Below are 21,423 nucleotides of genomic sequence, written 5' to 3'. Positions count from 1 at the left end.
GAAAAAGATTAAAATATTAATATAAAGAGAGAACAATATCATAAATTTAATTCAAGTATTCACTGATTAAACTATTTCTTTCAACTACCAGAGAAATAGGAGATTTTTAGTTACTGTCTCTGGATAAGGTAGGTCTCTCTCAGTTGTAAGTGACAGAAAATCCAATGTAAACAGGCTAAAGGAAGAAGAGAATTCTTTGGCTTCTGTAACTGAAAAGCCCAGGAGAGCAGGTGTAGCGTATCGCAGAAACCCAGGTCTTGGCTCTGCTTTTTTTGGGATAGCTCCATTCTCAGAGAGATTCTCCTATAGTGGCAGCAAACTGGCTATAGCAATCCCTACCTCACAGCCTTACAGCTCCAAGCTTTTGGTTGGGGTAGGGAGGTGGTTAGAATGTCCATTCAGGTAGTTCCTAGTAAGACATGTTGGGTCACATGTACATTCCTGAACCAAGCATGAAGGGGAACACGTATGGACTGTGAGTTAGGAGGGCTGGATACCCAAATGAAAATGTAGAGCCATTGCCCAAAGAGGAGGAAATGGGTGTTAGGGAAGAAATCACAAAAGTTACTGCATTCTTCTTAAGATGGACAAAATGACTTAATGGCACTGAGGTAGGCCCCCTCATCTCTTGTTTTTTACCTTACCTGTATTGTTCTAACCTACTTTCTAAAATGGGCAATTTAATTCAATTTAGACTTTTTTTTTTTGGTCTTGGTTTGCTATCAGGTAATGAAGAGACAACTTACAGTCTATTACTGAGTGGCCTAAATCAAATAAATGGCTAGTGTATTTTTTAAAAAATGAAAGTGATTCAAACACCTTTATGTAAATAGACATACAGCTCAACTGGATATTTTAAGCTAAACTTAACATAACAGGGCCACACCAAGACCTGATACTTTGGTTTGAAGATTTTGAAACTGTTTTGTCAGTCCTCCCAAGAGCGATGAAAGTCTTCAGAAACTAATGTTTCTATTAATCTATACTGAGAAGTGTAATTGCCAAGCAGATCAAAATCCATGTGTCAGTTAATAATGACCTTAAAGGATATTGCCCTCCAACCATCATAACGTGACACACTCATTCACTAATAGGTTGGATTATATGTTTTAAACAAAATACTTACATGGGCCGTTGACTGTAGTTCCCTTTTTATGTTTCTGGAGAAGGCACTGGTGAATTGTTTCTACTCCTTACTCCTTTTATGTCACCAACACTATAGGTCATTTTTCCATAAGGGATTTCTTATAATTTCCAATATGAAGCCTTCTTTACATTTGTCACATTTTTAATTACCTCCGTTTTAGGGGAGGCATACTAGGGGCTCAGACTCCAGTGTAAAATTTGGGAAATGCCTTAATTTTATCTGGAACACACTTTACAGCTCCTTCTCAAGGAGACTGCAGGCATACCTTGGAGATACCACAGGTTCAGTTCCAGGCCACCGCAATAAAGTGAATGTCACAGTAAAGCAAGTCACATGAATTTTTTGGCTTCCCAGTGCATATAAAAGTTTTGTTTACACTGTACGGGAGCCTTGGTGGCAGAGTGGTTAAGTGCTATGGCTGGTCACCAAAAGGTCAGCAGTTCGAATTCACCAGCAGCTCCTTGGAAACCCTATGGGGCAGTTCTACTCTGTCCTGTAGGGTCATATGAGTTGGAATTGACTTCATGGCAAATAAGTGTGCAATATCATCATGTCTAAAAATCAGAATAAATACCTTTAGTTAAAAAAATTATTTATTGCTAAAAAACGCTAACCATCATCTGAGCCTTCAGCAAGTTGTAATCTTTTTGCCCGAGGATGTCGATGGCTGCTGACTGATCGGGGTTGTGGTCACTGAAGGTTTAGGTGACTGCGGAAATTTCTTAAAATAAGACAACAGTGAAGTTTGCCACATCGATTGATTCTTCCTTTCACAAAAGATTTCTCTGTACCATTCGATGCTGTTTGACAGTATTTTACCCACAGTAGAACTTCTTTCTAAATTGGAGTCAGTCCTCTCAAACCTACTGCTACTTAATCAACTAAGTTCATGTGATCTTCTAAAACCTCTGTTGTCATTTCAACAATGTTCGTCTTCACCAGGAGTAGATTCCATCTCAAAAACCACTTGGCTCATGCATAAGAGGCAACTCCTATCTGTTGAAGTTTTATCATGAGGTTGTAACAGTTCAGTCCCATCTTCAGGCCCCACTTCTAGTTGTCCTGCAGTTTCCAGCACATCTGCAGTTACTTCCCCACTGAAGTCTGGAACCGCTCAGAGTCATCCATCAGCGTTGGAATCAGCTTCTTCGAAACTGCTGTTAATGTTGATATTTTGACCTCCTCCCATGCATCACAGATGTTTTCAATGGCATCTAGAGTGATGAATCCTTTCCACAAAGTTTTCAGTTTACTTTGCCCAGATCCGTCAGAGGAATCACTGTCTATGGCAGCTGTAAACTTATGAAATGTATTTCTTAAATAATAAGACTTGAAAGTCAAAATGACTCCTTGATTCATGCTCTGCAGATTGGATGTTATAACAGGCATGAAAACGTTAATCTCCTTGTACATCTTCGTCAGAGCTCTGGGGTGACCAAGTGCATTGTCAATAAGCAGTAATATTTTGAAAGAAATCTCTTTTTTCTGAGCAGTAGTTCTCAACAGTGGGCTTAAAATATTCCGTGAACCGTGTTGTAAGCGCGTGTGCTATCTGTCATCCAGCCTTTGTTGTCCCATTTAGAGAGCACAGGCAGAGCAGATTTAGCATAATTCTTAAGGGCCTTGGGATTTGGGGGGCGTTAAGTGAGCACCAGCTGCTTTAACCCCTAACACAAAGCTTCCTTTGAAGCTTTGAAGCCAGGCCTTGACTCCTCTTCTCTGGCTGTGAAACTCCTAGGGACATCATCTTCCAACATAAGGCTGTTTTGTCTACACTGAAAATTTGCTAGTGTAGCCACCTTCATCGACTATCTAAAGGAGATCTTCTGGATAACTCACATCCGTGCCTGCTGTTCCACCTTGCACTTCTATGTTATAGAGACGGCTTCTTCCCTTAAACCTCGTGAACCAACCTCTGCCAGCTTCAGACTTTTCATCTGCAGCTTCCTCACCTCTCTCAGCCTTCACCGAATTGAAGAGAGTTTGGGCCTCGCTCTGAATTAGGCTTTGGCTGAAGGGAATGTTGCGGCTGGTTGAATTTTCTATCCGGACTGTTAAAGCTTTCTCCATATCAGCTGTTTCACTTTCTGATCATTCGTGTGCTCACTGTAATAGCACTTTTCATTTCCTTCAAGCACTTCTTCGCATTCACAACTTAACTGTTTGGCACAAGAGGCCGAGCTGTCAGCCTGTCTCAGCTTTCGACATGCCTTCCTCACTAAGCGTAATCATTTCTAGCTTTTGATTTAAAGTGAGAGATGTGCGGTTCTTCCTTTCACTTGGATACTTACAGGCCGTTGTAGGGTTATTAATTGGCCTAACTTCAACATTGTTGTGCCTCAGGGAATAGGGAGGACCAAGGAGAGGGAGAGATAAGGGGGACGGCAGGTTGACGGAGCAGTCAGAACACACACATTTATCGATGAAGTTTGCCATCTATATGGGCACAGTTCGTGGAGCCCCAAAACTATTACAATAGTAACATCAAAGGTCACCGATCACAGGTCACCATAACAGATATAATAATAATGAAAACATTTGAAATGTTGTAAGAATTACCAAAATGTGACACAGAGACACAAAGTGGGCACATGCTATTGGAAAAGTGGTGCCGATTGACTTGCTCAAAGCAAGGTTGCTGCAAACCTTCGATTTGTAAAAAACACAGTATCTGCAAAGCACAATAAAACAAGGTATGCCTGTATTTCCTTGAAAAGTGACTGTCTAATCTCATCCATGTAAAGCTGATTTATATTTTTACAGATTTTTTTGTTTCATTTCACAGATTTGTTTTTCTGATCCTTTCCCAAATTTCGGAGCTTCACACTCTGTATAGGCCCCTATCCATTTACCATACACACCTACTATGTTACCTCCTAGTACATTTTCTCCAAAATATAGGATGAATAATTAGACTTATAAAAAAGCCCCTGGTGGCACAAATGGTTTGCACTGAACTACTAACCTAAAAGGTTGGTGGTTCTAACCCACCTGCTAGCACCTCGGAAGAAAGGCCTGGCGATCTGCCACCCTAAAGATTGTTGTTGTTATGTGCCATCGAGTCAGTTCTGACTCAGCGACCCCACGTACAATACAACGAAACACTCCCCAGTCTTGTTCCATTCTCAACAATCATTGCTATATTTAAGCACATTGTTGTAGGCACTGTGTCAATCCATCTAGTTGAGGGTCTTCCTCTTTTTTTTGCTGACCCTCTACCTGTAGTGATTACAACCGAGAAAACTCCATGGAACGGTTCTACTCTGCAATACGTGAGGTCACCATGAGTCAGAATCAACTTGATGGCAACAAGTTTGGTTTTTTGATTTTTAATCGTGCTTACAATTAATCCATATTCCTTTGTAACACGAATAGATTATTCCAGTCGGTAATTTTTTATTTCTTATTTGGAATCAACATTATATGATTCCTTTGAACCATTTCCAGTTCAAATATTTACTTCCCATGAAAGCTGCTGCACGTGTTATATTTTATCTGGTTTCTAGAAGTATCCCTCATGAATACGACTATAACACGGGAGTGGGGAGGATCACTGGGTGTAAGCAAACAGAAAAACTTATTCCCCACATCATGGCAGGAAAAGGAGAACCCTCTCAATGGTGGACTTTCTTTCTGCAGACGGGCTCATCGACTGCATGGATCCTGACTGCTGCCTGCAGAGTTCCTGCCAAAACCAGCCGTACTGCCGTGGGTTGCCTGACCCTCAGGACGTCATTAGCCAGAGTTTACAGTCACCCTCTCAGCAAGCTGCCAAACCCTTCTACGACCGAATCAGTTTTCTCATAGGATCCGACAGCACCCACGTTATACCTGGAGAAAGTCCTTTCAATAAGAGGTTAGCGCATCTTTTGCTTGCGTTGATCTGTACTGCTACTACCAACATTACGTGCACTTCATGTGAAGTGCTGATGACTGTGAATTTGAGAACTGTCCTATTTTTTTTTTTTAAGTACTTTTTTCTCTTTTGGCAAATTCTTCACCAAACTTCACATTTCAAGCATTTTGACATACTTTGTCAATTTCAGTACCTGAGACATAACAGGACGTTCCATTAAGGAGTCAGTAAATCTTCATTTAACTAGTTGATTTCGTTAGCACAGTTGGAAATGTTTCAAAAGAAGCAATGAAAAGACCCCAAAAGGCAAAACAGAAGTGCACTTTTTTTTGTAGCTGAGCTCACTAAATAATATAAATTATGAATTAATGTAATGGAACTGCTAACAGCGTGGCAGCGAGATCGCATAAGCTGTTTCACTGGTGCTTCACGGAGCCGTAATGACCTGAAAATAAACCAGCAAGTGCAAGCAGGTGTCTCGTGTCTCACTGAGCAAAGATGATTTACACTAGAACTCCTGGGTCTGCAGTAATTTAACAGCATTAATGCAGTTAGGCCCAGCAGTTGATTAAAAGTTGTTGCAGAAATGTTCCTTATTGCCTCCTTAAATCTCATACTTCTTGGTCCCTGCAGATTTATGGATCGCCTCAGAATTAATTGGGAAGTATACTTTTCTTCATGTAAGCATCAGATACACAGCTTATGCAAAGAAGCACAGAGCTTATTTTTTTAAATTTTATCTCTAAATTATTGGCCTTGATAACTCCAAAAAACAGACTACAGTGAATTAAAACCCAGGGTAAACACAAGGCATTTAGAGAATATAAATTACACTGAATTAAAAGGGGCATTGTCTTGGGAGTATTTCAGGTGCGATTTTGTGAATAACAATTGATTGCCTGTGGTAGTATTATTGTTAGGCTATATTAGCTGAAAATTCTGGCAAAGCTGCCCTGAGAAGACAAATCTTGACTCTGTTCCACGTTTCCCACAGCCTTGCATCCGTCATCAGAGGCCAAGTACTAACTGCTGATGGAACTCCACTTATTGGAGTAAATGTCTCGTTTTTGCATTACCCAGAATATGGATACACCATTACCCGCCAGGATGGAATGTAAGTTAGTCCTGTCACACTCGTCTGTTGGAAGTATGTTAAGTGTAAAAACTGGACACTCTTGTATCACCAAGAATGCGTTATTGTCCTTTTAATGTAGAAATACAACGAGTTTTAGACTCCAGAAATCTGTTCACAGTACATGTGGTAGGAATTTAAAGTAACATACCCATGTACTTCTTCAAAAGTGGATTTTACTTTCAAAGGTATAATAATAATATGGTTTTGTAGGAGAATGTTCTTTTTCTTAGAAGATGCATGTTGGAATATTTCAGGGTGACCTTTCATAATGTCTACAACTTAAGATGATTCTGGAGAAAAAAAAAAGGTAGGTAGTTACATAGATAAATAAAGCAAATTGGGCAAAATGATGCCAAATTGGTGAATCTAGGTAAAGGGCTTATCAATGTTCATTGTATAATTCTTTTAATATTACTGTAGGGTTTAAAATTTTAATATAAAAGTTGGGAAAGAAAGTTAACTTTTTTTTATAAAATGTTAGTTTAGGGAGGTGGATGTTGGCAGTTACACGGGATCCAAATAATTCACTAAGTGTACCTTGTTTTTTCTTAGGTTTGACTTGGTGGCAAATGGCGGGGCTTCTCTGACTTTGGTGTTTGAACGGTCCCCGTTCCTCACTCAGTATCACACTGTGTGGATTCCATGGAGTGTCTTTTATGTGATGGATACACTGGTCATGAAGAAAGAGGAGAACGACATTCCCAGCTGTGATCTCAGTGGATTTGTGAGGCCAAACCCTGTCATTGTGTCGTCGCCTTTATCCACCTTTTTCAGATCTTCTCCTGAAGACAGTCCCATCATTCCCGAGACACAGGTGGAGTACTCGAGCAGCCAGGACTTTTAAATACATCACGTGGTTTCCAAAAAATTTTAAGAAAGGATTACAGAGTTCTAGTTCTATCTTAAATAAATCTATAGAATGTGTTGTTTATGTGTTAGAATATGCATTGTTATATCAAGATATCTAGTTATTTTTTAAAGATGGATTCAGAAGACTTCTTTTATTTATTACTAAATTTATTTATTGTAACCAAACAGAAAAACGCAGATTAAACCCAATAGCTAATAATGTTTCCTCCTTCCTTCATTCTTTGAAGAAAGCTTTGAGTGCCAGTGTGTATGTGGCAACCTGACTGACCTTGAACCAAATGCTACTTAGTACACAGTCATTACCCTCAATAACTTACTGTTTAATTATTATTATAAAAATTGTTTTGGAAAAGATTATTTTCGACATGAAATATTCAATAATTTCAAGATTTGTTATCTAAAAAACTTACTGTCGTATCTTAAGCTGTAAGGATTTATAGTTCAGAAACTATATGCTATCTGAAGGTCGTGCTCCGCGGGGGAAAGCAGCTGTATAACTTCATTAAAAATAGCCATACTGTTGTTACTCAGGTTTATCTACTGAGATATCTGCAGATTGTTTTCCTTTCCACGTGTTTCCAATTAGTATTAACTTCTAGCTCTTAAAGATAGGACATTAGGTACAATAACAATGGATTTTATTCATATATAATTAAATAAAATAGTGGAGTTAAAATGCTAGAGCACATAACAGCTTTGTTGCATTCATTCCAGAAATATTTGTTGAACCCCTGTCAGGTATCAGGCTCTGTTACATAGGAACAGAGTAGCAAACCAGACCAGTGAAGTACCTGTTCTCAAGAAGCTTGCCAACTAGTGAGTGCAGAGAGACAGTAAACAAATATGTCAGATTGTTTCTTAAAAAACAATAAACGAAGGTAAAGTGGATATAGGTATGATTTTACATAATATAATCAGAGAAGGTCTCTTTGACAAGGTGTCATTGTAGCAGAAACTTCCAGAAAGTGAAGGAAAATAGAGGAAAAGCATTGCAGGCAGAGGAAAGAGCAAATTCAAAACTTCTGAGGGAAGAGCAGGCCAGGCTTGTTCAAGAAATGGCAAAGAGGCTAGCATGTGTGACTGGAATGAAGGTGCTGGCACACATACCATTGAAGGCCGTGGCCAGAATAGGGACTTACCACTCTGAGGAGTGGGAAGCCATTCAAGGTATTGAAGCAGAGTGGTAACAGGAACTGATGTCCTTCTTAAAAGGATCACTGTAGTTGCTGTACTAAGAATACTTAATAATTGGGCAAGGATTGAAGCGAAGAGACTAGTTAGGAGGCAATGTCAGTAGTCCACCGGAGAAATGAGGGTGGTTTTGACAAAAATGTTTGGGGTAGAAGTGGTAAAAAGTGGTTATGTAAGGGTGGAGTCGAGGGAAAAGATTGGGACTAGAAATATCAATTTGAGAGTCATCAATGTGTGGATTTACTTAAAGCATGGGATGAGATCACCTAGAGAGGGAATATGGAGATTAGAAGAAGTAAGCCAAGAAGTTCCAAGATAACAGAATGTGCAGAAGGCCCATGTACAGCGATGATGCAGAAGAGACACCTCACTGATTCACCGTGTAACCGTCAAGCTGACTTGGAGCTGAAACTTTAAGAAGTTCATTGTAACATTATTCCATTTAATATTGCTTCCCTAGGGTCTGTCTTTCCATAACTCTGAACTTTTTAGCCAGTTCTAAAACAGACAACCTAGAGACGGCATGTGACTAGAGGTGACAAATTTCCAGTAAGCCAGAGTATTGAAACTGACTTTGAATAGCCAGCAGGTCCGTGAATGCATACAGTCTTTTTTCCATTCGTTCAGTCAACAAAAATTTAGTGAAAATGCACTGAGAGCCTGTTATGTACCAGGTACTCTATTAGGATAAAAAGAAGAGTAAGACATGGATCTTGCCATTCAAGACAGCCAGGTCAATTCCCAAGGAAGCCAAAGAAAGCATCATTGAGCGGGGCTGGCCTTAAAGAGTGATTAGGCAGAAACAAAGGGGAAAGGGTACTCTAGATTGAAGGAAATGTGTAAGCAACAGTGTGGTGGTAAAAACAAGCTATCTGGTATAAAAACCAGTGAACAACTTAAATATAGGACACATAAGGGGAAAGAGACTGAGATGAGGCAAGGACCAAATTATGAATGGCCCTGAAATGCTATACAATGGAGACCTTGACTTTTTTTGGTCAGCATGGAGTCAAGGGATCAATGAAGTTTTTTCAGTACTTCTCTAAAGCTAACTCAAGTGGCAGAATGCATAAATGATAAGAGATCAGTGAACAGATTATACAGGGAAGGCCTAACAATCACAGTCATACTGAGAGTGGAGAGGAGGGACTTAGTTTCTAGCTGAAAAAGAATGAGAGTCAGGCATAGGAGGAGGATATGGAGTGTGGGACTAATTGCCTCCATGAGCATCTGCCTCCTTGCCCATGAGACCAGAAGAGCTGGATGGTGCCCAGCTACCATTACTGAACATATTGATCAAAGATACGGTAGAAGAATCCTGATCAACAGGGAAGATGTAGAACAGAATTTCAAAGTCTCATGGACTCCAGACTTTCTGGAGTCATGCAGGCTGGATGAACCCTCAAAACTATTGTCCTTACACCAAAAATAACCCCTGCAGTCTTCTTAAAACCAAATAATAGTCTAGCTTAACTAGTAAGAAATGTCTGCCTTGAGCATTATTCTCTTTTAAGAACTATTTATATCGGATCAAAATGACAACAGTAACTGAAAAGATTAGATAGGAACCTTAGGGGCCAGTGAGTTCATGTTAATGAAGGAGGAACAACTCAGAAAAAGGATGGTGAGAATGGATGCACAACTCAAAGAATGTAATCAATATGATTGACATGTACATGTAGAAACAGTTGAATTTGTGTATGTTTTGCTGTGTGTATTCTAAACAACAGCAAAAAAGAATGGGGCTTAGAGATTAGGCAGCTGGCAACATAGGCTAAATGGTTTATTTTCCAACTCTGGCTGGATTTACTTTTCTCGCTCATGGAAAATAACATGATCAAGTTAAATTACGTAGGAGAAAAACACGCTTTAATGAACTAAATTACAGATATTTGTTCCATGGAAGTAGGTTAATGATGAGAGAGGCAATAATCAGTTATTAACATTAGGGACAACACATGATATTATGAGGTAGAGCAGAACCCCCAGAAGGCCACAGGAAATATTATTGAAAGATACATGTCTAATGAATACATAATGAAAGACTGCCTTGCTTATAGAGTACTTATAAGTTTACAAGGAATTATTTTGAAAATAAAATTGAGGAAATAAATTATACAGTTTAAGGTTTATTACTTAGACAAAGACACAGAATCTAACTTTCAAACTAACCCATTGATATTTCACCCTGATGATGGGACGACAACAACTTCTGCTTAAATTGACCCTACACCTGTTGTCAAATGTCCTACAAAAAAGTGCTGTCAGTCTTAAATTGAATAGTTTCCCTGGGTTTAATAAACCTGTTGCCGTCAAGTCAATTCCAGCTCGTAGTGACCCTATAGGACAGAGTAGAACTGCTCCGTAGGGTTTCCAGGGAGCACCTGGTAGATTCAAACTGCCAACCTTTTTTCTAAGGTGAGCTCTTAACCACTGCGCCACCAGGGCTCTCTGGGTTTAATAGAGCTCTAAAAAGTATCTATATATTCATATTCTCTCTTGCTGATGACAGATCTAAGGTTGAGTTCATTCAACATGTTTGCCCTAATTGTAATGAATTGGAATCTTTTTATAGCAATGCCTTCTTAACCTGTGACTGCGTCCATCCTTCTTCATCCCAACACTCTCACAGGTCAGAAGGAAAGTTTGCTTAGTCCGTTCATTTGTGCTGCTTCCAACTGTGTGATTGTTTATATTGAGACTGGTGGTGCCATCCTCGCATCAAGGATTCTAGTTAAGGTATTTTAATTTGGAGATGGCACAAATACATTATTCCTAACCACTCCATAAAAAGTAGCCCTGGTGACACAGTGGTTATATCACTCAGCTGCTAACCAAGAGGTCAGTGGTTTGAACCCACCAGCTGCTCCGTGGGAGAAAGATGTGGCGATCTGTTTCCGTAAAGATTACAGCCTTAGAAACCCTATGAGAGGGCTCTACTCTGTCCTATATGGTTGCTCTGAGTTGACATCGACTTCATAAAGCCACTCCATGAAACCTTTTCTCTGTGAGAGGCAGCGGGGTGAAGGGAAACACGACTGGACATTGAATTACTGCACTAAGATGTTTTAAACATGAAAAGGCAGCCCTTTATGTCTGAATAATGAATCTTGATAGGGTGATATGAGATGCCTTTGAGATGCTGTCTGATTCTTCGTGGAGAAACAGGTTCCTGAGCACATGTACAGCCTTGCACTTTACAATGAATCCAGTAAGCCTATGAAAAGCTGCTATTATTAGCCAAACTAATGGAATTTTAACCACAGATATAGGAGTTAGGATTTACCATGCATATTTTGGGGGGACACAATTCAGTCCATATCATTCTACTCTTTGGCTGCCCCAAATTCATGTCCTTCCCTCATACAAAACGCATTCACCCCCATCAAATTATTCCCAAAGTCTTAAATCAACTCTAAGTCCAAAATCTCATCTTCTGAATTCTTTAGGTCAAATATGGGTGAGACTTCAGGTGTGTTCCATCCTGGGGGAAAATTCCTCTTCATCTGTCAATCTGTGAAACCTTGATTGCAAATTATCTGTTTCCAAAGTACAATGGTGGAACAGGCACAAGATAGACATTTCCATTACAAATGGGAGAAATTGGAGAGGAAGAAAGGATAACAGGCACGAAGCAAGTCCAAAACCCAGCTGACCATCTGGTCAATGGCTCCACCCTCCAGACTCTGATGTTGTCCATGCCCTCTGGACTCTGGGTGGAGGCCCCTTGGCCCTGGGCTTCAGCTCCTTCTTCCAGGCTCACTGGGATGGCAACCCTGCTCCCTCAGCTTCAGGCAACCCCATTCTCCTACTCCATCTGAGTGGCGACCTCAGCCCCAGCAGGCCCCATTCTTTTGCTGCTTGGGCATGGTAGCCCTGCCCCCTCAGCTTTGAGCGGCGGCCCTATTCTCTGGAACTGAGTTGGCAAAGCCTAGGAGGCTGTGTCCCCACCCTTTGAAATCCAGGGGACTGTGTCCCCACCCTTTGAAACCAAGAAGGCCCTGCTTGCCATGCTCCTTCCAACAGTTCTGAGGATCTCTGAGCTGCTCCAGGGATGTTTTTTCTTTTCTTGGAGGACAACAGATGTAGCTCCTTTGACCTGTTTCCTGCCTGTATTCCAAGAGGTTCTTTGTCCCCTTCAGTCTAAACTGATGGGTTTTCTGCTGTGGTAGTTGGTTAGATCCATCAGTCACAGGCTTAATCTCTCTAACAGAAGATCGTGTAGCCATGCCCTTGGTGAAAATTTTAGGACATGTGTCCTTAGTTTGTACAAGAGAATTTTCCAAATCTTTTAAGTTTTATTTTTGTTTTGCACAGTTCATTTTTAAGTCCATCTCTTTCCTCTCGCATTTTACTGTAAGCAACAAGGAGAAACCACGTGGCCCTGTTAAGACCTTGCTTAGAAATCTCATCAGCCAGATATCTGAGTTGGTCACTTAAAATTTCTGCTTCACCCGATAGAGCAGAATAGAACTACCCATAGAATTTCCAAAGAGCAGCTGGTGGATTTGAACTGCCAACCTTTTGGTTAGCAGCTGTACCTTGCCATCTCTCTCTACCCCCCCGCCACCCCCAGCCCCCCAGAGGAAGGTCCTTCTCTCTTTGAGTTTCTGCTCCCGGACCATCTTCATGTGTCTTGGCATCTCTCTTCCCCTATTTCTGCTTCTCTCCTGCTTGCTTCTTTAATCTCTGTTATTTCTCAAAAGAGATTGGCTGAAGACACACCCTACACTAATCTTGCCTCATTAACATAAGAAAGACAACCCATTCTAAAGTGAAATTATAACTACAGGCATAGAGGTCAGGAATTACAACACATATTTTTGAGGGACACAATTCAATCCATTACAGTAAAATATATTTTTCAAAATAAATATTTTCACATAATTTTTTTTGCAATATTTCAATATAAATTTTGTTGACATTTATTGTCATTAGTCATATTAGTGGTTTAACTGTGAGCTAAAAAATATGACTTAAAGAAATTTGTAAAGGAGATAATCCTTATGCAGATAATTATGTTAGCTTTCTTCTGTCTAGATTCAATTCAGAGTACGTATTGAGTGTCTTCTGCGTTCAGTAACACGTTCCTTGCTCCCTGGGGAAAATCGTATGCCGCTTTGAAATAGTAGCTCGTTTACCATCCCATCAAAGTCATTTCTGGGTCCCAGCTCCCAGTATAGGGACTGTGCTGTTGTTAAATTACCTCTCAACATGGATTTTGATTTGCTAAAATTTAATTGAAATGAACTGGTCTTTTTTTTCCTAATCATTCTTGTCTTTGTAGGCCGATGAGGTCATAGGCATAGGCTTAATCCCTAAATGAGCCAGCTGTCGCAGGCCAGATCTTTGGCCTAAGCCTGAGCTAACCATCTTACACCTGTCTGCTCTAATTCTCTGGGGTGACTGCGGTGAAAGATGGCTTAGTGAGAATCCACTGCCTGCTACACTAACACGCCAGTGCGTGTCAGCCTGACGAGCCATCACAGGTCTTCCTGTAAGATGGAAGCTGAGGTGCCATCAATTTAGAAGACAGGACAGAGCTCATAGGAGGAGAAAAACCGGCCGACAACAGAGTTATTTTTAATTACTGACTACAGCAACAGCTCACTGTATGTTTGTGAATAGTGATGTTTTACTCTTTTTTTCAGTTGCTCTACTAGCCTCTTTTAAATATATTTTATCTAATGAATCATACAAGATTTTGAAGCTCTTGCCTTTTCAAACCTAGGTACTCCATGAAGAAACCACAATTCCAGGAACAGATTTGAAACTTTCCTACTTGAGTTCCAGAGCTGCAGGATATAAGTCAGTTCTAAAGATCACCATGACTCAGTCTGTTATACCGTTTAATTTAATGAAGGTTCATCTCATGGTAGCCGTAGTAGGAAGACTCTTTCAGAAATGGTTTCCTGCCTCCCCAAACTTGGCCTATACTTTCATATGGGATAAAACAGATGCATATAATCAGAAGGTCTATGGTCTCTCTGAAGCCGTTGGTAAGTTCCATATAAACTTTTTTTGCATCTTGAAAATTGTCTTGAAATCAGAGCTACCATAAAATTAATTGTAACCCAAGGAAAAGCAATGGATAAGCAGATAGGAAGACAGGCCGTCCTAGAGAAGCTATAAGCTGAGTGATTTAATCTACCATGAGGAAAAGGAACAATGTATTCCATATGACAAAAAAGAAAATATCAGTTTTTCTGGCTGAAATTCTATCTTTGAGAAATGTTCTGAATGAGCTTTTAGGTTTTCATATCCTTTTTCTTTTTTTCTTATTGTGTTCTTTCCTTTTTTTCTTTGATCTCCCTTGCCTTATCCTTTTTAAGTTTTCTGTATCAGTTTTAATGCTAATGTAGTTTGAATTCATAATGATATTTAACAGGTTATCAGACAGCATTTTTATAAAAGTTAGTTCAGCTCTTTTGACTAGAAGGGCCAGTCACTTCAGTGAAAAGACATCCTTTATACATTGGTCACATCTGATGTTTCCCTGAAGGACTGGACAGTGAGATTTAAGTGTTTGACTTGTTGAGATGTTGACACAGAGGGAGAGAAAGAGTGAGATCATGGTTTTAGGCTCAAACTTGAAAAACAGAAAAACTAAAGCTGCATCAGAACATCAAAAACTAGAGGGTAGCATGTTTTGTCATTCTGTTAGATTGTACTTGAAAATATAATAGGCATTTTACTCTGAAATTAATATATTGTTTAGACTTGAATAAGTTCAAGTTAATCAGATAATTGCCACTCCTCCCCTTGTTCTAAATTTTAAAATTCTTGTTTCATTTTGAACTCTGAAGAGTTTTTCATTTGTGATTAATTCATCTTCATTTACTGCTAGTTTTATTGTTCAGTCCTGTTAATAACATATTAATATATTGTCATAATCTGGTTATATTTTTTGCTCTGTTGACCCTACTTATTATAAATATTTGGCATAACTTAATGCTCTTGGAAATGAAATGGCTCTAATTATTCAGATAGCAAACATTAGTTTTAGTTGTTATCATTTAATTTGGGTCTGATTCATCTGACGTAATTACTTGTTTGCCCAATCTGGACTCATTTTGCGCTGTGAATTCCTTTGTGAAAGAGTAGCGTGAGGGGAAAAAAAGATACTAGTTTTCTATTAAATCAATGGAAAATAATATTTGGGGATCATTTCTTTTAAATGCCTTCTATGTGATCAAATCTCACCTAAAAAATAAACCTTAGTCATAAATAAGTAAATGGAAATACAGTTTTAGAACACAATTATGAAAAAAGCAGTTTTATCAAAATAATAAGTTGCATTTCTGCCCATAGTTTAGAAGATAAACTGTGATCTGTTTTGATTACAGTGTCAGTTGGATATGAATATGAGTCTTGTTTAGACCTGACTTTGTGGGAGAAGAGGACTGCCATTTTGCAAGGCTGTGAATTAGACGCTTCCAACATGGGTGGTTGGACGTTAGACAAACATCACGTACTGGATGTCCAGAATGGTAAGAGCGTATTGCCCAACTTCTAATGGGCTAGATTACAACGCATCACGTACTGGCTGTCCAGAATGGTAGCAGCATATTGCCCATCACGTACTGGATGTCCAGAATGGTAAGAGCATATTGCCCATCACGTACTGGATGTCCAGAATGGTAAGAGCATATTGCCCATCACGTACTGGATGTCCAGAATGGTAAGAGCGTATTGCCCCTCACATACTGGATGTCCAGAATGGTAAGAGCGTATTGCTTGTCATGTACTGGATGTCCAGAATGGTAAGAGCATATTGCCCCTCACGTACTGGATGTCCAGAATGGTAAGAGCATATTGCCCATCATGTACTGGATGTCCAGAATGGTAAGAGCATATTGCCCACCTTCTAATGGGCTAGATTACAACGTTTTTGCCCTGTGTGTGCTGTAGAGTTAGAATTAGTAGGAAAAACAAAGGCATGTTCCTTTGTGTGTGTGTACGTGTGCTTTAAGTGAAAGTTTACAGTTCAAGTCAGTTTCTCATACAAAAACTTATACACACATTGTTATGTGATCCTAGTTGCTCTCCCCACAATGTGTCAGCACACTCCTTCCCTCCACCCTGTATTTCCTATGTCCATTCAACCAGCTCCTGTCCCCCTCTGCCTTCTTCTCTCGCCTCCAGACAGGAGCTGCCCATTTAGTCTCATGTGTCTACTTGAGCTAAGAAGCACACTCCTCACCGGTATCATTTTATGTCTTATAGTCCAGCCTAATCTTTGTCTGAAGAGTTGGCTTTGGAATGGTTTTGGTTCTGGGCTAGCAGAGAGTCTGGGGGCCATGCCTTCTGGGGTCCCTCCAGTCTCAGTCAGACCATCAAGCCTGGTCTTTTTACATGAATTTAAGTTCTGCACCCTACCTTTTTCCCGCTACATCATAGAATCACTGTTGTGTTCCATGTCAGGACAGTCATTGATCATAGCCAGGCACTGTCTAGTTCTTCCAGTCTCAGGTTGATGGAGTCTCTGGTTTATGTGGCCCTTTCTGTCTCTTGGGCTCACATTTTCCTTATGTCTTTGGTGTTCTTCATTCTCCTTTGCTCCAGGTGGGCTGGTACCAATTAATGCATTTTAGATGGCTGCTTGCTAGAGTTTAAGACACCTGATGCCGCTCACCAAAGTGGGATGCAGAACATTTTCTTAATAAGCTTTGTTATGCCAACTGACCTAGAAGTCCCCTGAAACCATGGTGCCCAGACCCCCGCCCCTACTACTCTGTCCTTCAAAGTGTTTGGTTGTATTCAGGAAACTTCTTAGCTTTTGGTTTAGTCCAGTCGTGCTAACTTCCCTCATATTGTGTGCTGTCCTTCCCTTCACCTAAAATAATTCTTGTCTCCTATCTATTTAGTGAATACCCCTCTCCCACCCTCCCCACCCTGATAAGCATCAAAGAGTGTTTTCTTCTGTATTTAAACTTTTTCTTGAGTTCTTATAATAGTGGTCTTATGCAATATTTGTCCTTTGGTGACTAATTTCACTCAGCAGAATGCCTTCCAGATTCATCCATGTTGTGTTTCATGGATTCATCGTTGTTCTTTACATTGTATAGTATTCCATTGTGTGAATATACTATAATTTGTTTATCCATTCATCCGTTGATGGACACCTAAGTTGTTTCCATCTTTTTGTTATTGTGGACAGTGCTGCAGTAAACATGGGTATGCATGTAACTATTCATGTGATGGCTCTTATTTCTCTAGGATATATTCCAAGGAGTGGGATTGCTGAATCTTATGGTAGATCTATTTCTAGCTTTTTAAGGAAGCGCCAGATCAAGTTCCAAAGTGGTTGTACCATTTTACTTTCCCACCAGCAGTGTCTAAGTGTTCCAGTCTCTCCACAGCCTCTCCAACATTTATTATTTTGTGTTTTTTGGATTAACGCTAGCCCTGTTGGGGTGAGATGGTATCTCATTGTAGTTTTGATTTGCATTTCTCTAATGGCTAATGATCATGAGCATTTCCTCATGTATTTGTTAGCCACCCGAATATCTTCTTTGGGAAGTGCCTGTTCATATCTTTTGTGCATTTTTTAACTGGGTTATTTGACTTTTTGTTGTTGAGGTTTTACAGTATTTTGTAGATTTTAGAGATTAGATGCTGATCGGATTTGTCGTAGCCAAAAATTTTTTCCCGGTCTGTAGGTTGTCTTTTTACTCTTTGACGAAGTCATTATATGAGCATCAGTGTTTGATTTTTAGGAGCTCCCAGTTACCTAGTTTCTCTTCAGGTGTTTGTGCATTGTTGGTAATGTTTCGTATTCTGTTTATACCATGTATTAGGGCCCCTAGCATTGTCGCTATTTTTTTTCCATGATCTTTGTCATTTTAGATTTTATATTTAGGTCTTTGATCCATTTTGAGTCAGTTTTTGTGCATGGTTTGAGGTATGGGTCTTGTTTCATTTTTTTTGCAAATGGATACCCAGTTTTGCCAGTACCATTTGTTAAAGAGACTGTCTTTTCCCCAAGTAACAGACTTTGGGCCTTTGTCAAGTATCAGCTGCTCCTAGGTGGATGATTTTACGTCAGGATTCTTAATTCTGTTCCATTGGTCTATGTATCTATTGTTGTACCAGTACCAGGCTGTTTTGACTACCGTGGTGGTATAAAAAAGGTGGTATAAGAGGTTCTAAAATCAGGTAGTGTCAGGCCTCCCACTTTGTTCTTCTTCAGTAATGCTTTATTTATCTGGGGCCTCTTCCAGATAAGTTTGTTTCTCCATCTCATTAAAAAATGCCATTGGAATTTGGATCAGGATTGCATTCTATCTAGAGATTGCTTTGTGTAGAATAAACATTTTCACAATGTTGAGTCTTCCTACCTGTGAGCAAGGTATGTTTTTCCAATTATGTAGGTCTCTCTTAGTTTCTTGCAGTAGTGTCTTATAGTTTTCTTTGTATAGGTCTTCTACGTCTCTGATTAGATTTATTCCCAAGTATTTTATCTTCTTGGGGGCTATGGTAAATGGTATTGATTTGGTGATTTCCTCTTAGACATTCTCTTTGTTGGTGTAGAGGAATCCAGCTGATTTTTGTATGTTTATCTTGTATCCTGATGCTTCGCTGAGCTCTTCTATTAGTCCCAGTAGTTTTCTTGTGGATTCTTTAGGGTTTTCTGTGTATAAGATCATGTCATCTGCAAATAGAGATACTTTTACTTCTTTCTTACCAATCTGGATGCCCTTTATTTCTTTTTCTAGCCTAATTGCTCTGGTTAGGACCTCCAGCACAATGTTGAATAACAGTGGTGATAAAGGGTATCCTTGTCTGGTTCCCATTCTCAAGCAGAATGCTTTCAGAATCTCTCCATTTAGGATGATGTTAGCTGTTGGCTTTGTATTTCCCTTTTGTTTCTGTTTTGCTGAGAGTTTTTTATCGTGAAGGGATGTTGGACTTTGTCAAATCAAAGGCATATTTTTAACGACTATAAAAGCCTAATGAACTTTAAAATGTTCACATGCTTATCACCAAAATAGTTTTCCCCTGAGAATGTAAGTGGCTGGCATTGGTACTACAGGGAAAGGTCTCTGGGAGCCTGTGTCTTCAACAGAGATTCATCTAAGAAAACCAAAACCATTCCACAATGAGTCAATGAGTGTGATCAAGAAGTACTTTAGGAAGCTTTAATAAAGAATTGGAGGGGGGATTAGAAAAAAGTAAAGAAAAAACAAAATTCATGTAATTTTTACCAAAATAGTCCCAATAGATCTTAATCCTTAGGTAGATAGTGTATTCTGACTATCTAGACTTTTTTTGTCATGTTCTGATTAGACTGTGACTTGAGAAATAAAATCTTCTCCCATTCAAACTGGGTAACACATACTGGTAATTGACTTTGTGAATATTTGGAAAAAATAAATGAATAATCTGAGAAAAAAGCAAGAATCAAAATTACTACTTGTAACAGACCCAATAATATGATACGTGACTACTTCACACAGTTTGAACGTATTGCTATGAAGAAACATGTTTCCCTCCTTTCAGATATACAAACCAAAAGAGATAAATTACTCGAAAAATGTGACTTGTCCTCATAAAGAATACTATTTCTGTTAAGCAAACTCTGTTGTCTTAACTGTGTTTCTAACATTTTGTCTACATCCTGACTGCCTCTCTAAAGGTGCTTTGCTAAAAAAGAAGGATCTTAAGGTAACCTACTCTAGCCTCCTTTCCTAAACTTTACCCTAGTAACTCTCCACTCTCCCTTTACAAGTAGAGTCTTGGTGAAATCATCTAGGTGTTGATTTTACGGAAGTTCTTTGAAAGATTCAGAATGTTGAACTGAGTATATAATACAGTTAAATGTTTAACTGAGATTAATGGTCACTTTTTCTTAATATTAATGTTTTTTATTTTCTTTGTTTTGTTTTATTTCATTTGGTGGGAGTTAGACAGCGTTGGTTTAAACTACCAAATGCGTGAAAACAAATGTAGTCTCCAATCCAGTGCTTTTGTACATTAAAAGCTGGTGCATTTTTCTCCAGGGGGAAGTAGCATTGAGTAAGTCAGGACTAAGAAAAACAAGCCCAGAGCAGACCTTCACACCTTCACTATTTGATAGCAGTACTCAGCTCTACCCCTTTTCCAGTCATGTCCCAGACATCAGGTTGTAGTTCATTTTGCACACCAGAAGACTGGGAGCAGAACCCAGTAACTAGTGCCACGTGCAGCACTGGAAAAGTGGAAACGTTGGAAAAATGGGTCTCCCCACCAAGGAGGACGCTTCACCTGTTATCTCGGGCTTCTCTTGGATCATCAGTTGGTGTCCTAGTTATCTAGTGCTGCTATAACAGAAATACCACACATGAATGATTTCACCAAACAAGTTTATTCTCTCACGGTCTAGGAAGCTAGAAGTCCAAATTCAGTGTGCCAGCTCCAGGGGAAGGCTTTCTCTTTCTGTGGGCTCTGCAAGAAGACCCTTGTCATCAATCTTCCCCTGGTCTAGGAGCTTCTCCGCACAGGAACCCAGGGTCCAAAGGACGTGCTCTGCTCCTGGCACTACTTTCTTGGTAGTATGAGGTCCCCATGTCTCTGCTGGCCTCTCTCTTTTATATCTCAAAAGGGATTGGCTTAAAACACAACCTAATCATGTAGATTGAGTCCTGCCTCATTATCATAACTGCCACTAATCCTATCTCATTAACATCATAGAGACAGGATTTATAACACATAGGAAGGTCACATCAGATGACAAAATGATGGATAATCACGCAATACTGGGAATCATGACCTAGCCACGTTGACGGATATCTTGGGGAGACACAATCCAGTCCATGAGAGTGGACATCCAAAGCAGCCGCAGCTTCTGACTGTTGTGTGTAGGACATGAGGCTTCAGTGTGATCTTTCAGAATGCAAAGCCACATGCCAACCATGCTAGTAACTGTTCTTGATTAAATTATTTAAAACTCTATTTCACAGTTTGCACTTATTGCTATATTCCTTCACAGTTATTTAAAAACCAAACTGAGGGGAAACCTCTCTAGAAGAACCCTAGTTATTATGAGAATATGGGGTAAAGTTCTCATAAACCAGCGGGAAGACTATACACAAAGAGCTCCAGGGAAACTCATACCTCTATGATTCAAGACTGTTATGGGACCCAGCATTCAGGTGGTTTAAGACACAGATATCCAGTGTGTATATATGTATATTACATGTGTGGATGGATGGATGGGTGGGTAGACAGATAGATTAGATAGAT

At 39.6% G+C, this 21,423-nt stretch overlaps 1 protein-coding gene across 1 annotated transcript in view; it reads left to right on the top strand.

The window, feature by feature from the left end:
- The window catches only part of TENM3 (teneurin transmembrane protein 3), a 788,034-nt gene that overhangs the window by 698,392 nt on the left and 68,219 nt on the right, over positions 1 to 21,423 (top strand). Inside the window, exons 14-18 of the mRNA XM_064273551.1 lie at positions 4,787 to 5,003; positions 5,998 to 6,117; positions 6,691 to 6,952; positions 13,931 to 14,198; positions 15,546 to 15,689. Coding sequence (XP_064129621.1) covers positions 4,787 to 5,003; positions 5,998 to 6,117; positions 6,691 to 6,952; positions 13,931 to 14,198; positions 15,546 to 15,689 — 1,011 coding nt within the window. The remainder of the gene's footprint in view (positions 1 to 4,786; positions 5,004 to 5,997; positions 6,118 to 6,690; positions 6,953 to 13,930; positions 14,199 to 15,545; positions 15,690 to 21,423) is intronic.

The sequence above is a fragment of the Loxodonta africana genome, chromosome 21 (assembly GCF_030014295.1).
Source record: "Loxodonta africana isolate mLoxAfr1 chromosome 21, mLoxAfr1.hap2, whole genome shotgun sequence".
NCBI classification, from domain to species: domain Eukaryota; kingdom Metazoa; phylum Chordata; class Mammalia; order Proboscidea; family Elephantidae; genus Loxodonta; species Loxodonta africana.
Note: the sequence above shows the minus strand (reverse complement) of the source record. Positions and strands in the feature narration are given on the sequence as shown.